Raw genomic sequence first — 18,129 nt, forward strand, 5'->3', positions numbered from 1 at the left:
GAGGGTTCCACAGCGCCTTTGTTCCCGGGAAGGCGAAGTGGGCGGAGGTTGCTGCCGCCGGGCTGGGGCCCTGGCCTTCGCCCGCCCGGGCGGCCGCCGTTGGATCCAGGCCGCTTCGCTCCTCTTCCAGCCGGGCTTCGTGGGGAGGGAGGGAACTGCCAAGCAGCCTCGTTATTTCTTGTCGAGTTTATTGGGCTCTCTTTTAAGTGGGGGAGATTATTACCCTCTTTTCCCTCGTGTGTGGTCGAGGGAGAGTTTCTGTTCTGGACAGGCTAGGTTTGGGGCTTCTGTAAAAAGCCGGTTAGAGGACTTTCCTCCTGGCTTGTTTTATTACCCGGAAGGCTGCTCTTTGCAACAAGGTGGCAAACCAAAATGAAATTGTATTGTCCTCCTGTTTCTATTTTAGTCTCCGTAGCTCTGCAATGCAGTGGAGGAGAAAGTTCAACCAGCGGCAGGGCCAGGATCTGAAATAAATACTTGCAGAGAGGTTTATATTATAAAACAGTATGTTAGCAGTGTCTAATTTTGGTACTCTTTCTCATTCTAGGTTTTTCAATTCTCCCTTCCCCTCCCCTCCCACCCCATCCATTATTATTATTCTTTTGAAGATTCTTCGTTGTCAAGCCGCCAAAGTGGAGAGTGCGATTGCAGAAGGGGGTGCTTCTCGTTTCAGGTATGTATGGGTTTATCCTTGGAGGATAATTTTGAAATGCCAATCGCAAAACCAAGCGTCAGCATAGCAAATCATTTTGATTTGTAATGTGCTGCAAATTTAATTTATGATGTGCCATATTCATTAACTCCTTCCGATTTTACTGAGCATCTTCTCTTAGTTGTCATCTGAAGAATAATGTAATAAAATCAATCTTTTGGCTTTCCATTGGGCCCAAATTCACCCACCACCCAATTTTCTTTATCTGTGATATAAATTCTAAAGCACAAAATAATTAAAACCTATTACGCCTTTTGAGTATGCAATTTTCTTTATCTGTGATATAAATTCTAAAGCACAAAAAATATTAAACATATTGCCCCTTTTGAGTAAGGTTTAATTGGGACATAGTTTTAAAAATTGTATATATATTTTTAATTAGTGCTTCTTCGGACGGAGGAGGAAGTAGGGGTGGACCTCAGCACTATCCCAAGACTGCTGGCAACAGGTATCACAAGGGAAAAAATGAATTGTTGGGTTTTGGGTGGTTTTTCTTTTTCTTTTCCCTGTTTTATTGGCATATAATTCACATATCATACGATTTAAATATTCATTTCATCCAAACATTTCCTTCATTCTTGTATTCATCTGTTACTCCCCCTTTTTCCCCAACCTCTGCCATAGCCCCAAGGAACTACTAATCCAGTTAATGTCTAAATCTGTTTATAAATTTACATATCCTGTATTTCACATACAGAAAACATTTTAAAAACCAAAACATTAACAATAATGAAACCTTAAATCAAAAGAAGAAATATTATAAACAACAAATGTAATGAATCATAGGGAGATCAAATGATAGGATGCTAAATTTTAACCTAACTCCACCTGTAGCAATCCAATTCCAATGCACTCTGCATGTTAGCAAGACTGTTCGCATCCCTGGTCCATGAACAGAGGGGAGTCACAGGGGCTTAATCTATGTGTAGATCCCTATCACATTTTTTTAAATGATTCTTTTAATTGCACTTTTATATTGAAGAGTTCCTGAATTTAGAATTGGTTACTTGGGTCACTCAAGCTGTTTTTTAGAATTTTCACTTGTAGCGGAAGTCAGTAGTTCATAATAATTGGCATGTGTAAAGTGGAAATAATCACACGGAATAGTCTAGACTGTACAGAGTATTCTCAAGATGTTGTCTTGGTCATGGATTTATTAGCATTACTTGGGGAACATAACTAAAATTCTTCAGCTCTGCCTCAGTTATTGAGAAACTCTGGAGATAGCCTATGTTGAGAACCAGAGGTACTTAGTCGTGAGAAGTTGGGGACACATAAGCTGTTTTCTTTATGTAGAAGAGTGTCTTAAACTACGTGACTTGTGTGACTGAATGTCATGGTTTCTATTTACTTAATTATAAATCTAATTCTATTGATTAGCGAGTTCCTGGGGAAAACCCCAGGGCAAAACGCTCAGAAATGGATTCCTGCACGAAGCACTAGACGAGATGACAACTCCGCAGCAAACAACTCCGCAAATGAAAAAGAACGACATGATGCAATCTTCAGGAAAGTAAGAGGGTAAGTTTGTTGGTCTATTTTACCCTTGTACTGAGAAGGAAGGGGGAAAAGCCAGATTAATTGTACGTTTTTCATGTGTATGTAATAATATTTATGGGATTAAGGGGAAAAAGGAATTTCAGAAAGCAGTGTTTATAACTAAAGTGTATTTTAATGAAGACAGTGCTGGTAACTTTTTTGAAGAATTTAAACAACATGATGGTTTGGGAGCATGTGCGAACTTTCAGCTGTTGGGTTAAAATCCCCAACCCTATTGATTCTGGCATTCCTTTGCCCCTAGTGTGTAATTCAGTAAAGCCGATCATTTAATGGTATTGCCTTCTGGTCTAGCTTTTAATAATCAGGAGGCCTTTGTGCTTTGACTTAGTGGTTTTTGTTTTTTTCAGATAGCATGTTTTGTTTGAGATGTGTGTTTTAACACCCTTGTGATGACTAAGTGAATGAGAAATGTCATGGTATTAAAGGGAAGGATGGGTCATTTAGAAAAGTATACATGTAAGAAAAACTTGTTTTTTGCCTCAAAATAAGGCATAAAACATTGACTAACACTGGTTCCTTTCTACCCCTCCCTCACCCCTGCAGCATACTAAATAAGCTTACTCCTGAAAAGTTTGACAAGCTATGCCTTGAGCTCCTCAATGTGGGTGTAGAGTCTAAACTCATCCTTAAAGGGGTCATACTGCTGGTAAGTTGTGTGGATTCAAGCATTTTAAAGGTGTGTGTGTTTGGTTAAATACTTAAAACCCCGAGGTTTGGCTCGATGTATTTGTATACTGATGGTACTAAAATAGAATCACTAATTTATTGTTAAACTTAAGAGATACGTTTTGAATTATTCATTACTCTTTTTTAAAAAAATCATTTCATTGGGGGCTCGTACAACTCTTATCACAATCTATACATCCATCCATTGTGTTAAGCACATTTGTCAATTTGTTGCCCTCATCGTTCTCAACATTTGGTAAACAGACTGTTAGGCCACCTTTTGTCCTGTGGAAAACACAGTTTGGTCTTGCAAATTGTTCAATACTTAGGACTCCAGGGTCTGTTAGCAATTTAAATACCTCCTCTTAGGGGATGGGATTGTGTATAGTGTGAAATCTCTGATCCTGACCTTTTTTATGTACTTAAAATAGTTACTTTGTAAGTGATTTCATTCTGTCTAGAGTGTGCTAAATATTTTACATAAATTCTAATTCAAACAATGAGATAACCTCATTCCTAATTTATAGGTAATATATAGAATAAGGCTAGATTTGCAGAAAGATTTTATATTTACATAGGAATGGTGGGGTTTTTCCTTTTTTTTTTTTCTCTGTAGATTGTGGACAAAGCCCTAGAAGAGCCAAAGTATAGCTCATTATATGCTCAGCTATGTCTGCGATTGGCAGAAGATGCACCAAACTTTGATGGCCCAGCAGCAGAGGGTCAACCAGGACAGAAGCAAAGCACAGTAAGTGACAATGCATTTATACTTATTTTTTACATTGGTTTGAAAGCTTTCATTATGAAAATTGCCAAATGGTCTCTTGTGTTTTTGGCAGACATTCAGACGCCTCCTAATTTCAAAATTGCAAGATGAATTTGAAAACCGAACCAGAAATGTTGATGGTAAGAATATTTATATTTGATACGAACTGATATTGTAGTCCTATAGGGTCACTACTGTGAGTCTGACTCCATGGCTGTAGGTAGTTCTAACAATGGGCTCAAATGTACCAATTAGTGATCTTGAAACAGCACAAAACACCAAGCTGTTTCATTCTGTTTTAAGGTCGCCGCCATGACCCGAGTTGACCCGATAGCTGCTGATCATAGCAGTATATATTTTAAACCTAATTCTAAATGCTTACGCTTCTTCCTTCCCCCAGTCTATGATAAGCGTGAAAATCCCCTCCTCCCCGAGGAGGAGGAACAGAGAGCTATTGCTAAGATCAAGATGTTGGGGAACATCAAATTCATTGGAGAACTTGGCAAGCTTGATCTTATTCATGAATCTATCCTTCATAAGTGCATCAAAACAGTAAGTATATAACTGGGGCTTTGGACTTAAAGTTGTCAATGGGTACATTGTTCTTTGGTGAGCATCAGTCACTGAAAGTTGTGTTAATGCCATCTGAGATATGTGTGAGGGCTAGTTAAATATTTTAGATGGCCAGCAAATTTTGACACTTAAAAACATGTGTAAATGTGAAGAAGCAATGCCTAGCAGGAACTGTAAATGTATCATGCAACATAGGGAAAAGAAGTACATCTAAATCAGGATAGCTGTGAAGTTTCTTATAATGTGTTTTATTTTGATAGCTTTTGGAAAAGAAGAAGAGAGTCCAACTCAAAGATATGGGAGAGGATTTGGAGTGCCTCTGTCAGATAATGAGGACAGTGGGACCTAGATTAGATCATGAACGAGCCAAGGTGTGTATATTGATGGAAATTGTATCATTTGTCTTAATTTTATCCCACAAATAACTAGGTTTTCTGATATTACTACAGCAATTGCATATTTAGGCAGAAGTCTTAAGTACATATTTACTCTTGTGAATTCTTCATTTCTCCTTTCTCAGTCCTTAATGGATCAGTACTTTGCCCGAATGTGCTCCTTGATGTTAAGTAAGGAATTGCCAGCGAGGATTCGTTTCCTGCTGCAGGTAAAATGGCTTCTGTAAATTTGTTGTTAAGCTAACCTCTCTTAAGAATGTTAGCGTAGAGAGCATAACACTGTTTTGTAATTGTAGGATACAGTAGAGTTGCGAGAACACCACTGGGTTCCTCGCAAGGCTTTTCTTGACAATGGACCAAAGACGATCAATCAAATCCGTCAAGATGCCGTAAAAGTAAGTTTTTATAATAGCGCAGGGAACCTCAGTATTTTGTATTAAAGGATAGTTCCTTTTGGTGTGGAACTTATATGTTGTAATATCTTGCATATAATTTTTAGAATAATATTACAGAAATAATTATTTAGTAATTTAAATAAGGTTCTTGAGGGGTTTCCTGATAAAATTAGTTTTAGTTTTGTGTAGGATGGTGTCCCCCGACACGACAAATTTGCTTATTTTTAAAGGATCTAGGAGTGTTTATTCCTGCTCCTATGGCTCAAGGGATGAGAAGTGACTTCTTTCTGGAGGGACCGTTCATGCCACCCAGGATGAAAATGGATAGGGACCCACTTGGAGGACTTGCGGATATGTTTGGACAAATGCCAGGTGATTTTGAACAAGACCAAAGTAGTTTGCTTAAACATAAAAATAAGTTAACCATTATAAAGGTGTATTTACATATCTTTATATATGTACTTTAAGGTAGCGGAATTGGTACTGGTCCAGGAGTTATTCAGGATAGATTTTCACCCACCATGGGGCGTCATCGTTCAAATCAACTCTTCAATGGCCATGGGGGACACATCATGCCTCCCACACAATCGCAGTTTGGAGAGATGGGAGGCAAGTTTATGAAAAGCCAGGTACGAGCGCATTTTGAGAATGTGTAGTCAATAAGCATCGCATCCTAAAATACATATTTCAGTTTTGCCTTAGCTTGTGTGTGTGTGTGTGTTTTCTTAACCAAATAGACATTTGTGTCCAAATTTCAAATTGGGCAAAATGTTTAAGATTAGTGAAGCATTAGTAAAATCACATCACTTTGTTATCCAGTTAGGTTAGATTTTTTTTATTCTTCCCTGTTTTCATCTTTTACTTTCTCTGGGCAAATTCAGTTAAGCTTTTCTTATGGCTTGCCTCATCCCTCTAGTACTTAATTCATAATTTTTTGATCCCTTTTTATCTTAGACTTTCTTTCTCCTTTCTGAAATAGGGGCTAAGCCAGCTCTACCATAACCAGAGTCAGGGACTCTTATCCCAGCTGCAAGGACAGTCGAAGGATATGCCACCTCGGTTTTCTAAGAAAGGACAGCTTAATGCAGACGAGGTACATTTGCCTATGTTACTTATATACTGAGTTTGTCAATTCAGAAATCTGCCCGATGATTATAAAAAGATGCGTTAAGAGGACTTATGCTGGAGTTCTTTAAAACCTCTCTTCTCTCTTTTCTGTTTACTATTTCTTTCTTTAGATGTCCAGTGTCCTATGAGCGATGATTATGAGATATGAGGGCAAGTCTTCTAAAGTCTTTAGTTAGAGCAAGGAAAATGATTGTCAAGGTTAATTATAGATTGTGCTGAACTAAGACTAAAGCAAGACACTTTTCTTAACTAGTTAATATGCTGGGTTTTATTTGAATATTTTAGTTAATGTAGGAGAGTTTTTGGTATAAATGAGACTTTTAAGGTGTATTATTGGTTGGAAACGAAATTTTTTTTGCCAGAAATAAAACCTGGCGTGGAGCAAACTTTCATTCTTAGGAAAATTTTATTTCTACCATAGATATTCTTTCACATTCTCCCATATATAGTGTATTAATTTCTAAGATTTTGGACTGGTAACACTAGAATAAAAGCGGACTTCGTGCTGTTAACATGGCTGTTTGGATTTGCTTTTAATTGTAGATTAGCCTGAGGCCTGCTCAATCTTTCCTGATGAATAAAAATCAAGTGCCAAAGCTTCAGCCCCAGATCACTATGATCCCTCCTAGTGCACAACCACCGCGCACTCAGACGCCGCCTCTGGGACAGGTGACAGCCTTGTCTGTTATACCAGTGCTTTCTGAGGAGCCTCAGAGTCTTTATGCTTTTCCTTTTAACCCCACAAACTAATTTATTTAAACTTGAAGTACCTGTTAATGTTGCTCTTTTTTAGACACCTCAGCTTGGTCTCAAAACTAACCCACCACTTATCCAGGAAAAGCCTGCCAAGACCAGCAAAAAGCCACCACCATCCAAGGAAGAACTACTTAAATTAACTGTAGGTTTCTTCTTAATTCCATAAAGATTCTCCAGTCTATGAAATGTATTTGGGATAGAGAAACAACCAGATTATTTGTGTTCTTTACAGGAAACTGTCGTCACCGAATATCTGAATAGTGGAAATGCAAATGATGCTGTCAATGGTGTACGAGAAATGAGGGCCCCTAAACACTTTCTTCCTGAGATGCTAAGCAAAGTAATCATCCTGTCACTGGATAGAAGTGACGAAGACAAAGAAAAAGCAAGCTCTTTGATCAGTTTACTCAAACAGGAAGGGATAGCCACAAGTGACAACTTCATGCAGGTAGAGTGCTTTATAAATTTTGTGTGAATTTTGAGTTTTTATAAAAATAGCCATTCAGATTTGGAAACTAACAAACTCATTCTCTGTATTCCTTTGAAGGCTTTCCTGAATGTATTGGACCAGTGCCCCAAACTGGAGGTTGACATCCCCTTGGTGAAATCTTATTTAGCACAGTTTGCAGCTCGTGCCATTATATCAGAGTTGGTGAGCATTTCAGAACTAGCTCAACCACTGGAAAGTGGCACCCATTTTCCTCTCTTCTTACTTTGCCTTCAGCAATTGGCTAAATTACAAGATCGAGAATGGTTAACAGAACTTTTTCAACAAAGCAAGGTCAATATGCAGAAAATGCTTCCAGGTAAGAGAGCTGGGGTTTTTTCCATGTAATTATTTCTAATATCTTGAGTGGGTTCCTAATAGTCTAGTCGTGAAGCATTCTTAATTGCTCTGTTCAAATGATTACCATTACCACAAATAGACCTTATAAAGGCAATCATTGTGATTTGCTTACTCTGCTGCATTTGATCCATGTTTTCAGTTGCTGTGTGCGCTTTGTTTCCTCATTGACATGGTCCTAGCAGATTTGGGGAATGGTTTATAAAAGTTGCTTCTAGACAAGGCAAACTGGGTGAAAATGATACTGCATGACACATGACTTTGCTTTTTGTTTGTTTTTCAGAAATTGATCAGAATAAGGACCGCATGTTGGAGATTTTGGAAGGAAAGGGACTGAGTTTCTTATTCCCACTCCTTAAACTAGAGAAGGAACTGTTAAAGCAAATAAAGTTGGATCCATCCCCTCAAACCATATACAAATGGATTAAAGATAACATCTCTCCCAAACTTCATGTAGATAAAGGATTTGTGAACATCTTAATGACTAGGTAAGCTGAGAAAGCTGTGGTTTTCAACAAACTAGTTTTGTTCACTAGTAAAAAGACTAAGGAAGGCTGAGTTGGGTTCTCTTTTTTAAAGGAAAAAGAACTCAATTTTAAGTTCTAACTTAAAATTTTTTGACTTTATTGCTTCTATACAGCTTCTTACAGTATATTTCTAGTGAAGTAAACCCGCCCAGTGATGAAACAGATTCTTCCTCTGCTCCTTCCAAAGAACAATTAGAGCAGGAAAAACAGCTGCTGCTTTCTTTCAAGCCAGTAATGCAGAAATTCCTTCATGATCACGTCGATCTGCAAGTCAGTGCGCTGTATGCTCTTCAGGTGCACTGCAACAACAGCAACTTCCCTAAAGGTAGGGGAAGCCACGTCGGGAGACTTCCATAGGGGACGGTTCTTAGAGACCTAGCTAAGTAATCTGATGACTTTTTTTTTTTTAAGGCATGTTACTTCGCTTTTTTGTTCACTTCTACGACATGGAAATTATTGAAGAAGAAGCTTTCTTGGCTTGGAAAGAAGATATAACCCAAGAGTTTCCAGGGAAAGGCAAGGCTTTGTTCCAGGTAAATTTTATTTAGTTAAGAGAAATTTGTGCCTTACTGCATTCTGCAAGCTGGGGTTTAGTAAGCGGTAACGGGAAGCACACAGCAAAGTGTGAAGTATTAGAATTTCAGTGAAGCATCGCTTCTAGTTGTCCCAACTACCAGAGGCAGGACAGAGACATCCAGACTCGCTGCCACCTCACTTCGGATTCTAAGCCTGGGTAGAACTCTCACAGAGTAGCTGGTTGATTCCAACTGTTGCCTTTTGGTTGCTAGTTGATTGCTTAACCACTGTATCACTAGGACGCCATACGTACCTATACACCAGGGAGTCCTAGAATAACAGTGTGCTGTAATCCCCCGAAGAGTAGTTTAGTTGTAAGTTGTAGGCGCAGCCATTCTGATTCAGTTGGTCTTCGGTACACATTCTAGGTGCTTATTCTACTGTCAGAACAGTGGTCCATAATCTATTAAGAGGAATTCTGGGGTAGAACTAGACAGCAGCTTTTTCAAATCGTGTCCCACCCACCCCAACACTAATTTTGTTTGATCTAATTTATAGGTGAATCAGTGGCTAACCTGGCTAGAAACTGCTGAAGAAGAAGAATCAGAGGAAGAAGCTGACTAAAGAACCAGCCAAAGCCTTAAATTGTGCAAAACATACTGTTGCTATGATGTAACTGCATTTGACCTAACCACTGCGACAATTCATTCCGCTGTAATGTTTTCACAATACTTAAAGCAGAAGCACGTCAGTAGGATTTTCTTCTGCGTAAGGTTTTTTTGTAGTGTAATGTCTTAATCATAGTCTACCATCAAATATTTTAGGAGTATCTTTAATGTTTAGATAGAATATTAGCAGCATGCAATAATTACATCATAAGTTCTCAAGCAGAGGCAGTCTATTGCAAGGACCTTCTTTGCTGCCAGTTACCATAGGCTGTTTTAAGTTAGCAAACTGAATAGCAACACTGAATACTGTAGAGATGCACTTTGCTCAGTAATACTTGAGTTGTTGCAATATTTGATTATCCATTTGGTTGTTACAGAAAAATTCTTAACTGTAATTGATGGTTGTTGCCGTAATAGTATATTGCCTGTATTTCTACCTCTAGTAATGGGCTTTATGTGCTAGATTTTAATATCTTGAGCCTGGGCAAGTGCACAAGTCTTTTAAAAAGAAACATGGTTTACTTGCACAAAACTGATCAGTTTTGAGAGATCGTTAATGCCCTTGAAGTGGTTTTTGTGGGTGTGAAACAAATGGTGAGAATTTTAATTGGTCCCTCTTATTATAGTATTGAAATTAAGTCTACTTAATTTATCAAGTCATGTTCATGCCCTGATTTTATATACTTGTATCTATCAATAAACATTGTGATACTTGATGTGGTTGTGTGGCTTCAGATAGTATTTACAAAATGATAGTAGATTTGTGCTGAAATAAAAAACCTGTCTTATCGGTTAAAGATAAGACTTTGCTTCATTTGTGATCCTGTCTCGATGATGGGAACTAAGGCTATTATTTCTCTGGCCAGATAATTAGAACTAGCCAATATGCACAATACACAGGTAAATCCTGTAAGCTGAGTTCTTGTAAAGCAATATGGATAGCCATAAAAACTTGGGGTGGCATTTGTTTTTTATCATAAAATATCAAAAACGTGATAATTCTTAATAACCTGGTTACCATGACCAAAGCACACTTGCAGGCTTCTTTTCCAGTACTTATGCATGAATTGTTAGTGTCCAGTCTTGATTTCTTGAGCCAACTGAACCTGTGGAAGTTTAGATATATTTGGGGAAACTAAATAATGAACTCTTGAACCACACCACCACACCCACTCCATTGCTGACCAGCCCTGGAACTTGAGCTAATGTCGCCTTGAATGTGGATCTTCAGAGTATGTGCCTCTGGCATCCTGGTTGCTGACTTTTAGCACCTGAGAGCAACCTGCATTTAATTTTGGGGGAAGATGATTAAGCTGCAATGGTGCTGAACATGGTCGGCCCTTCAGTGTTGGAAGAGGTCCTGTACCTGTTCACCTGGTGATGGATGGGAAAAAACTCAGTTTCCTATTTGAGTTGCCTTAACATGGCTCTTCCTATACTAGGGTAGTCCACACTGAACAAGTGAGCTTACCAGTGGGTAGATGAGGGTTAAGCAGAGACTTGTATGACAAGGTAAACAGTGTAGTGATTGTCAGGCTATTAACTACAGAGTCAGTAGTTTGAAACCACCAGCCTCAGAGAAAGATGATTACCTGATGGCAAGGGGTTCAGTTACTGGCTTTTGACGCCCCGCAAGGTTAATGAAGAGCTATGAATTGTTATTACTGGCCTGCCTGGCCCTTTCCCCAAGGGAGGAAATCAGTGCTGCAAATGGGATAAGTGGTTGAGGTAGTCCACGAGGCTACTCGTTAACTGGTTGTACCCTTAATTCTCCCAAATTGGCTAGACTGGACTGAAGGTCTTGGAGCTAGAGTTGATGGGAGGTGGTTTGTACTTAGATATAGGAGCGTATGCTTTTATCTCCTGATGTAATTCAAGAAAGTCTCACAGAAAACAGCGTGCCTTGTCCCAGAGGCATGGAACAGTGCATGTTTGTACCTTGGTTTGAATGTCCTGTAGTGGGTTTCAGTGTCTGCATACAAGTAGGCAGTGACATTTTAGATTCACATCTGCTTGCTATATAGCAGAAATGAGCTGTCCATGCTCAACTCCCATTTCCCCCCATCCCCAGACAGTTCGTGTACCCTACACCAAACATGTCAAAGGTAAACTATCTACAATAATAACCGTAGTGGTGTGATAGTGTGTTAGGCAGCTAACTGAAAATTCTGCAGTTCAAAACTACCAGCCACTGCAAGAGAAAGGCTTTTTTTTTAAATGAGGCTTTCTACTATCTAGATTGGATTTTCTGAAACCCATGGGGGACAGTTTTACCCTGTCCAAGTTCTCTGAGTCAGATTTGATTTGAAGGCTGTGAGATCTAGTGGCTTTGATCATCCTATCCTATAGGTGAGACCTGATGGTTAATTTTTCCTTGGACTTCTCGGTTTCAGGACAACAGATTTTCTTTATCCTTTACTCGGTAAAAAAACACTACCACAATTTGCTGTTGGGCTGTCAAATCCCGTCTATCTTCAAAACATCCCAACCTCCTCAACTGCCACCCTTGTTTCTGACCTAGATAGCTACAGAAGCCTTAAATTAGACTCCCTGTTAACCTTTGATCTTCATTCCGTCCTGATAACGCAGGCAGAAGAGGTGATTTAAAAGTGCCGACTCAAAACCTGCCTGACGGCTTTCCGCTAAGATTTTTTTGGTTAGAATGTCTGGCTTTGGTCATTCTGTTCCAAACTCCACCGCGTTTTTGACAATGGCCCGCTGTCTGTCTTACTTTAAAATGTATCTACACCAATTCCTTATCCCGTTTCTCTGCTATGTGTATCCCTCTATCACATCTGACATGGGCTTCAAAAAGTTCCTGGAAAAATCCCACTTCCATTTTGCCACCACCGTTTGAAGCCCACATTCTCTCTGCCTCCCTCCAGAACATGGCGCATGCAGCATTTTTGTGTCCACTGCTGAACCCGCAGCACCTAGAAGAACATGCCTAGGAAGGCATTAGTAAGTGAACAATGATCGGTGGCAGGCTTTGGACCCAGAAGGGAGCTAGCGGTCAGATGCGTTGTTGTAGCTCGTCATGCGTTGCTGTCCAGTCGCTTGTGACTGGGAGGGACCCTCTGCACAACAGAAGGAAACTGCCTGCTCTGTGCCCATCCCCACAATTGTGTGGGCGCCTATTGTTGAAGCCACTGGGTCAATCCATCTAGTCCAGTGGTTCTCAACCTTCCTCATGCCACGACCCTTTAGTACAGTGCCTCATCTTGTGGTGACCCCCAACCATAACATTTTCGTTGCTACTTCATAAGTGTAATTTTGCTACTGTTATGAATCGGGCGACCCCTGGGAAAGGGTCGTTTGACCCCCCAAAAGGGTCGTGACCCACAAGTTGAGAACCAATCTAGTCAAAGGTCAAAATATGTTCATTCCTGTCAAGGGTATACAGTATTACTGTATGTGTGTATATATATATATACATATACAGTATATATGTATGCTATGTACTTTTTAATATGCTGTGTTTTATATAATATAATGAGCCCTGGTGACATAGTGGCTACGGGTGGGGCTGGTAACCACAGGTCAGCAGTTGAAAACCACCAGCCACTCTGAGGAAGACAGACAAGGCTTTCCACTCCCTTAAAGCGCTCCAGTCTTGGAAACTCACAGGGACAGTTCTGGCCTGTCCAGTAGGGTCGCTGAGTCAACATTGACGGATGGTAGTGAGTATTAGTATGTATCTCCACTAGTATCCCTGGTGGTGTAGTGGTTACGAGTTGGCAGCTAATTATTGCAAATTTTGCAGTTCAAAAATCCGTGCCATTTAGCAGTATGATTTTAATTCTCTTAGATTTGGATTTTTTCCTAATTGGGGCTAGTTTTATGTATTTTATGTACATGTATATGTGAATGTATTTTTGAACGGTCTAAGTAGCTTTTCCAAGTGGCTCGTTAATTGAAAGTGCTGATGACAGGGCAGTGGCTCCACCCACCAGCCGCTGCTGGGGGTGGGGGAATAGGTGTGGCAATCAGCTTCCAAGATTTACAGCCTTGGGAACCTGTTGGACAATTTTACTCTGACCTAGAGGGTCACTACAAGTTAATTTAACCATCATTAAGAATTACTTCTATCCTCTGAGCTTCCAAGGTAACTAGCAAAACCTAATGAGTATTTCTCAGACTTATTTATACCTATGAAAATCATTCTCAACACTTGTCTGCTCCTCTGCAATGTTCATTTCCCTCGGGCTTCTCTTACTGTCTTCTCTTATAGCCACAGGAGCCCTGGTGATGCTAAGTGTTAGACCACTGTATTAGTCTGGGTACTTTGGAGAAACAAATCCACAGCAACTCACGTATAAGAGAGTTTTATGTAAAGAAAGTGTGCATCACGAAAACATCCCAACCCAATGCTGCCCAAGCCCACAAGTCCAACATTAACCCATTAACCCAACACCAGTCCACAAAGTCCTCCACCTCACAAAACAGAGGCAATGACGCCGACTGCAGGAGGAAAGCTGAGTCAGTGAACGAATAAGCATCTCAGCACTAGCAGGGGTCTCCACACGGCTGCTCCAGCACCCAGGGCTGCATCGGGATAGGTCCATGTAGCTTCTCCTTGGGGATATCTTGTAGGAAGTCAATCTTGCAAGCTGAAGCAGGGAACTGCTAAGGCAGCTGCACCTGGTGCAACCATCACAAAACAAGAGACCCGAGAACTAGAAAGGCGAAGCTCATCACCCATTTATCCCTCCGCCTTTCAATTAGCCCCACATGTGATTATCAGCCAGGCTGGCACAATTAACTAACTCAGCCACTAACTACAAGGTAGCTTCAATTCACTAACTGCCCCATGGGAAAGGATGCAGCTCTCTGCGCCCATAAAGACAACAGCCTTGGACTCCCTAGATTGGGTTTCCTGTGAGTCAGAATTCACTTGATGGCAGTGGCCTTGGGTTTATAGCCTCGCCCCCAAAGTGCTGTTCTATTTTCCTCCCTCAACATGATCACTCACTCCTGTATCTCTAGTTACCAGGAGATGCCTGCGCCCAGAGGAGAGTCACAGAAACGGGACCTTGAAGTCAAGCAGGCCACCCACACCCAGAGACCTGCCCACTCTCCTGTCCCCACCCAACCTTCAGGACCGACCTCTGTCTTCGAGATTTAGTCCAGGAAGATGGGATCTAACAAGATTCAGGTGAGAAGTCTGCTGTCTCTAGAGCACCCAATACATACAATCTTATTACTAAAAGTGTAGTCTTCAGATGAACATCACCGGGGAGCAAATTAGAAATGCAGGTCTCTGGTCCCTCCAGACCTACTTGATCAGAATCCCTAGAAGATTGTGCCTGTTTCTTAGCATGGTAAAATTGGTCGAGTGCTGATCTACAACATAATTAACATAATTTCACCAGCCACCCTTGTCTACTAGGCTTGTACTTCCCTCCCACCCCATTGGCCCTGAGCCCTCAGCTTCTACTTCACTGAGAAGCAATTATATACTCTGCTATTTTCCTACCAATTAAACTACCGGCCCACTTGTCAACAATAGCACCCACAGGTGACACCCCTCCATGTAATAGGATGAAACCCAAGCCAACCCACTGCCATCAAGTCCAACTTGTCCTCTGCGGTGACGTGCATGGAGTCAGTTCCAACCCATAGCGACTTCATGCACAACAGAACGGGACACGACCCAGTCCGGTGCCATCCTCACAGTTGTGCTTATGCCTGAAACCATTGCTGTAGCCACGGTTTCCTCTCATTGAGGGTCTTTGTTGTTGCTGCCCTCCACCTGACTCAGTGTGAGGTCCTTCTTCAGGGACTCCCACATACTGTGGGATAGAACAACTGCTCCGTAGGGTTTTCAGGGCTGTAAATCTGTAGGGAAGCAGATAGCTTCCTTCATCTTTCTGCTGGAGAACACCTAGTAGATACAAGCCACTTCAGTTAGCAGCCTAACCCTTAGCCCACCGTGTCAATGGGGCTCCAAATACGGACCCTAGCATTTGGCCCAAGGCACGTTCTTCATGCTTGAACCCTATTCCTTGGGGCCAAATAACCGGGAGGAATTTGCCAAGCACCACTACAGGAAACCAATGGCCACCGGCCACAGCACTGTTGTTGAAAACATATTAGCAGCCCGTCCCTACTGGGAACCTCAAAGGTGCCTTGAATTAAGCTTTTGAATGAGATCGGCTGTTTTCAATGTGAGATTTCAGAAAGCAGCATCTGAGTTACCTTGGAGACTGAAAGGCAGAAACCAGAGTTTTGCAATTTCTATGATCCAGGAAAAAGAAGGCCATGCTTGGTTCCTGTAGTAGAGAGTTTTGCTTAGAAGCTGCAAGGGAGCTGCTGCAGGCTACTGGAGCAAGGTGTTAACATCAATTTAGTCAGCCCCAGCACTTGTCCACAGTCAAGAAATGTGCGTGCAAATGTTCTTCCAAAGGGCACTCCTTCCCGTTGCTCCAGCTGCCTCTCACGCAGAAGGGGAGATAAGCAGGGAATGTAGACACACAGTCAGGCCAGGACAATTGGCCAGGGGGCAGAGGCAGGAAATTAAGTCTCCACTTGTTTCCAGTTAAGGAAATTGGAGCACCAGCTCCCCTTGGAGAAATCACAGCAGTATTGTTTTAAAGAGCAAAACTGTCTGGAGAGGACAAAGATTTTGGCATGCATCCCTCTCTGGAGAAGATGCTGTCATGTAAACTCTACCCCACTTACATGAATCCAGCTGGTTGGGGATTAAAGACCAAGCTTGGGGGGATCAGGAAGGGGGGAGGAATGAGAAAATCATATTGAGGGCTAAAGTAGAGGGCAAATGTTTTGAGATTGATGAGGGCAACAGGTGTACATATGTGCTTGACTCAATGGATGGATGTATGGACTGATAAGAATTGTATGAGCCCTCAAAATAATTTTAAAAAAAGAATAATGAGGGTAACAAATGTACAAATGTACAAATGTGCTTTATACAATTAATATATGTATGGATTGTGATGTTGTATGAGCCCCCAATAAAATGACTTTAAAAAAAATACATAAATAAATAAAGATCAAGCTTACAGGTTAGTTTAGGATCATGCTAAAGAGTAGTGATCTTCCAATAATTTACTAACACCCAGACAATGGTCAAAACGGGAACACTCATGGTTTCTAACAAACAGCACACGCATGAATGGGCAGCACATTTGCTGATGGCCGCTATGTCTCAAAAGAGGATCCTGGACTCAAGTACAAAGGCTGCCATGCATGGTAGAAGAGAAGGGAGCTACCAGAAGCCCTGGACCAGAGAGTCCAATCTTCTTTCCCAACCTCTACCTTCAAGGTAAGAGATCCAGTTTTTATTGCCAGCCACTATATGCTTGGCCTTGCGGACCCATACAACAGGCTATTTAATCAATAGTTTCGTGCAGGGACAAGGAGCCTGACACACCTTGATCTCTATCATGGCACAATAATAACCAGTGTTCACAATTGTGATTTTGAGTCATCAAAAGAAGGTTCAATCTCTAGTTACATGAAAGATCTCACTCAAGGATCATAGCTCAGAATGGATAAGGGAGTAATGGAGAAAGCCTTTGGAAATACTTTAACTGTTGTAACCAAGATTTTTATATTTTATCATATGGCATTTTTATAAGCAAGATAAAAAGTATGAATGAGTGAAAGCCCTGCCTTGGATGATATTGGGTATATTGTTACCCACCTTTCCCGTTTCCCAGGATTCCAGCTAAAGTATAAAATAATTTCTCCTTCCTATTAAATCCATTTGAATCACTCACTGTTTTGTCATCAAAAGTATCCTAATTGCTATAGGAATATAGGAGGCAGAATTTTCCAAATTTATTTAACTATGGAATTCTACTTTAAGGAGTATCTTCAGGAGAACAAACTGTCAAACACTGGACGTAGTTGGCAGTTTGCTAATGCAGTTAGGGTGAGACACTCTTTACCATTCTCTGCACTGACAAAGCCATACCCAAGGTGAATTGGGGGGTGGGATCATGGAGTTGAAACCCAATGCCCATTTGTAGACAGTTGGACATCTCCTCATAGAGAGGTCACAGGGAAGAGATGAGCCTGTCAGAGTGCAGTATAGCACCAATGAAACACGCAACTTTCCTCTAGTTCTTTGGTATTTCCTTCACCCCACTATCATAACCTCAGTTCTGCCTTACAAATCAGATTACACCAGAGCATGCACAATGCTACAGGTAAGAGCCCACAACACAGGGAATCCAGGATAGATAAATCCCTCAGGGCCAACAATGAGAGTAGAGATATCAGGAGGATTAGGGGAGGGTGAGGGAAGAAAGGGAAAATCAATCACAAGGATCAATCTAGAACCCCCTCCCAGGGGGATGAATAACGGAAAAGTGGGTGAGGGGCGACAGAGGACAATATAAGATATGGAAATAATAATCTATAACTTATCAAGGGTTCATGTGGATAAACAATGAAGAAAATAATGGGACTGACGGTTCCGGAGGGACATGGGAGAGGGGGAGGTGGGGGAAGGGAAGTGGTGTTAATGAACCCAAGAATAAGGGAATAACAAGTGATCCAAATCAGTGGTGAGGAGGGTGTAGGAGTCCTTGTAGGGTGTGACCAAGGGTAATGTAACCGAGAGGAATGGGACAAAAGGAAAGTAAAAGGAAATAGA

The 18,129-nt window shown here is 41.0% G+C and overlaps 1 protein-coding gene and 1 non-coding gene across 2 annotated transcripts in view; both read left to right on the top strand.

Moving 5' to 3' along the window:
* Positions 1-10,222, top strand: part of EIF4G2 (eukaryotic translation initiation factor 4 gamma 2) — an 11,519-nt gene extending 1,297 nt beyond the window's left edge. Inside the window, exons 3-23 of the mRNA XM_045291144.1 lie at positions 609-673; positions 1,095-1,160; positions 2,093-2,233; positions 2,816-2,918; positions 3,555-3,686; positions 3,778-3,844; positions 4,105-4,256; positions 4,538-4,648; positions 4,798-4,881; positions 4,969-5,067; positions 5,298-5,439; positions 5,536-5,696; positions 6,047-6,160; positions 6,739-6,864; positions 6,989-7,093; positions 7,184-7,399; positions 7,499-7,757; positions 8,079-8,283; positions 8,436-8,647; positions 8,734-8,855; positions 9,397-10,222. Of these exons, the coding sequence (XP_045147079.1) occupies positions 609-673; positions 1,095-1,160; positions 2,093-2,233; positions 2,816-2,918; positions 3,555-3,686; positions 3,778-3,844; positions 4,105-4,256; positions 4,538-4,648; positions 4,798-4,881; positions 4,969-5,067; positions 5,298-5,439; positions 5,536-5,696; positions 6,047-6,160; positions 6,739-6,864; positions 6,989-7,093; positions 7,184-7,399; positions 7,499-7,757; positions 8,079-8,283; positions 8,436-8,647; positions 8,734-8,855; positions 9,397-9,462 (2,748 nt within the window). The 3' untranslated portion in view covers positions 9,463-10,222. The remainder of the gene's footprint in view (positions 1-608; positions 674-1,094; positions 1,161-2,092; positions 2,234-2,815; positions 2,919-3,554; positions 3,687-3,777; positions 3,845-4,104; positions 4,257-4,537; positions 4,649-4,797; positions 4,882-4,968; positions 5,068-5,297; positions 5,440-5,535; positions 5,697-6,046; positions 6,161-6,738; positions 6,865-6,988; positions 7,094-7,183; positions 7,400-7,498; positions 7,758-8,078; positions 8,284-8,435; positions 8,648-8,733; positions 8,856-9,396) is intronic.
* Positions 6,209-6,349, top strand: LOC115869902. The gene has a single exon (XR_004046426.1). It is a non-coding gene; the product is annotated as a small nucleolar RNA SNORD97 (small nucleolar RNA).
* Positions 10,223-18,129: the final 7,907 nt, after the last annotated feature.

The sequence above is a fragment of the Echinops telfairi genome, unplaced genomic scaffold (genome assembly GCF_000313985.2).
Source record: "Echinops telfairi isolate 266 unplaced genomic scaffold, ASM31398v2 ScPeMD7_60;HRSCAF=208, whole genome shotgun sequence".
Lineage (NCBI taxonomy): Eukaryota > Metazoa > Chordata > Mammalia > Afrosoricida > Tenrecidae > Echinops > Echinops telfairi.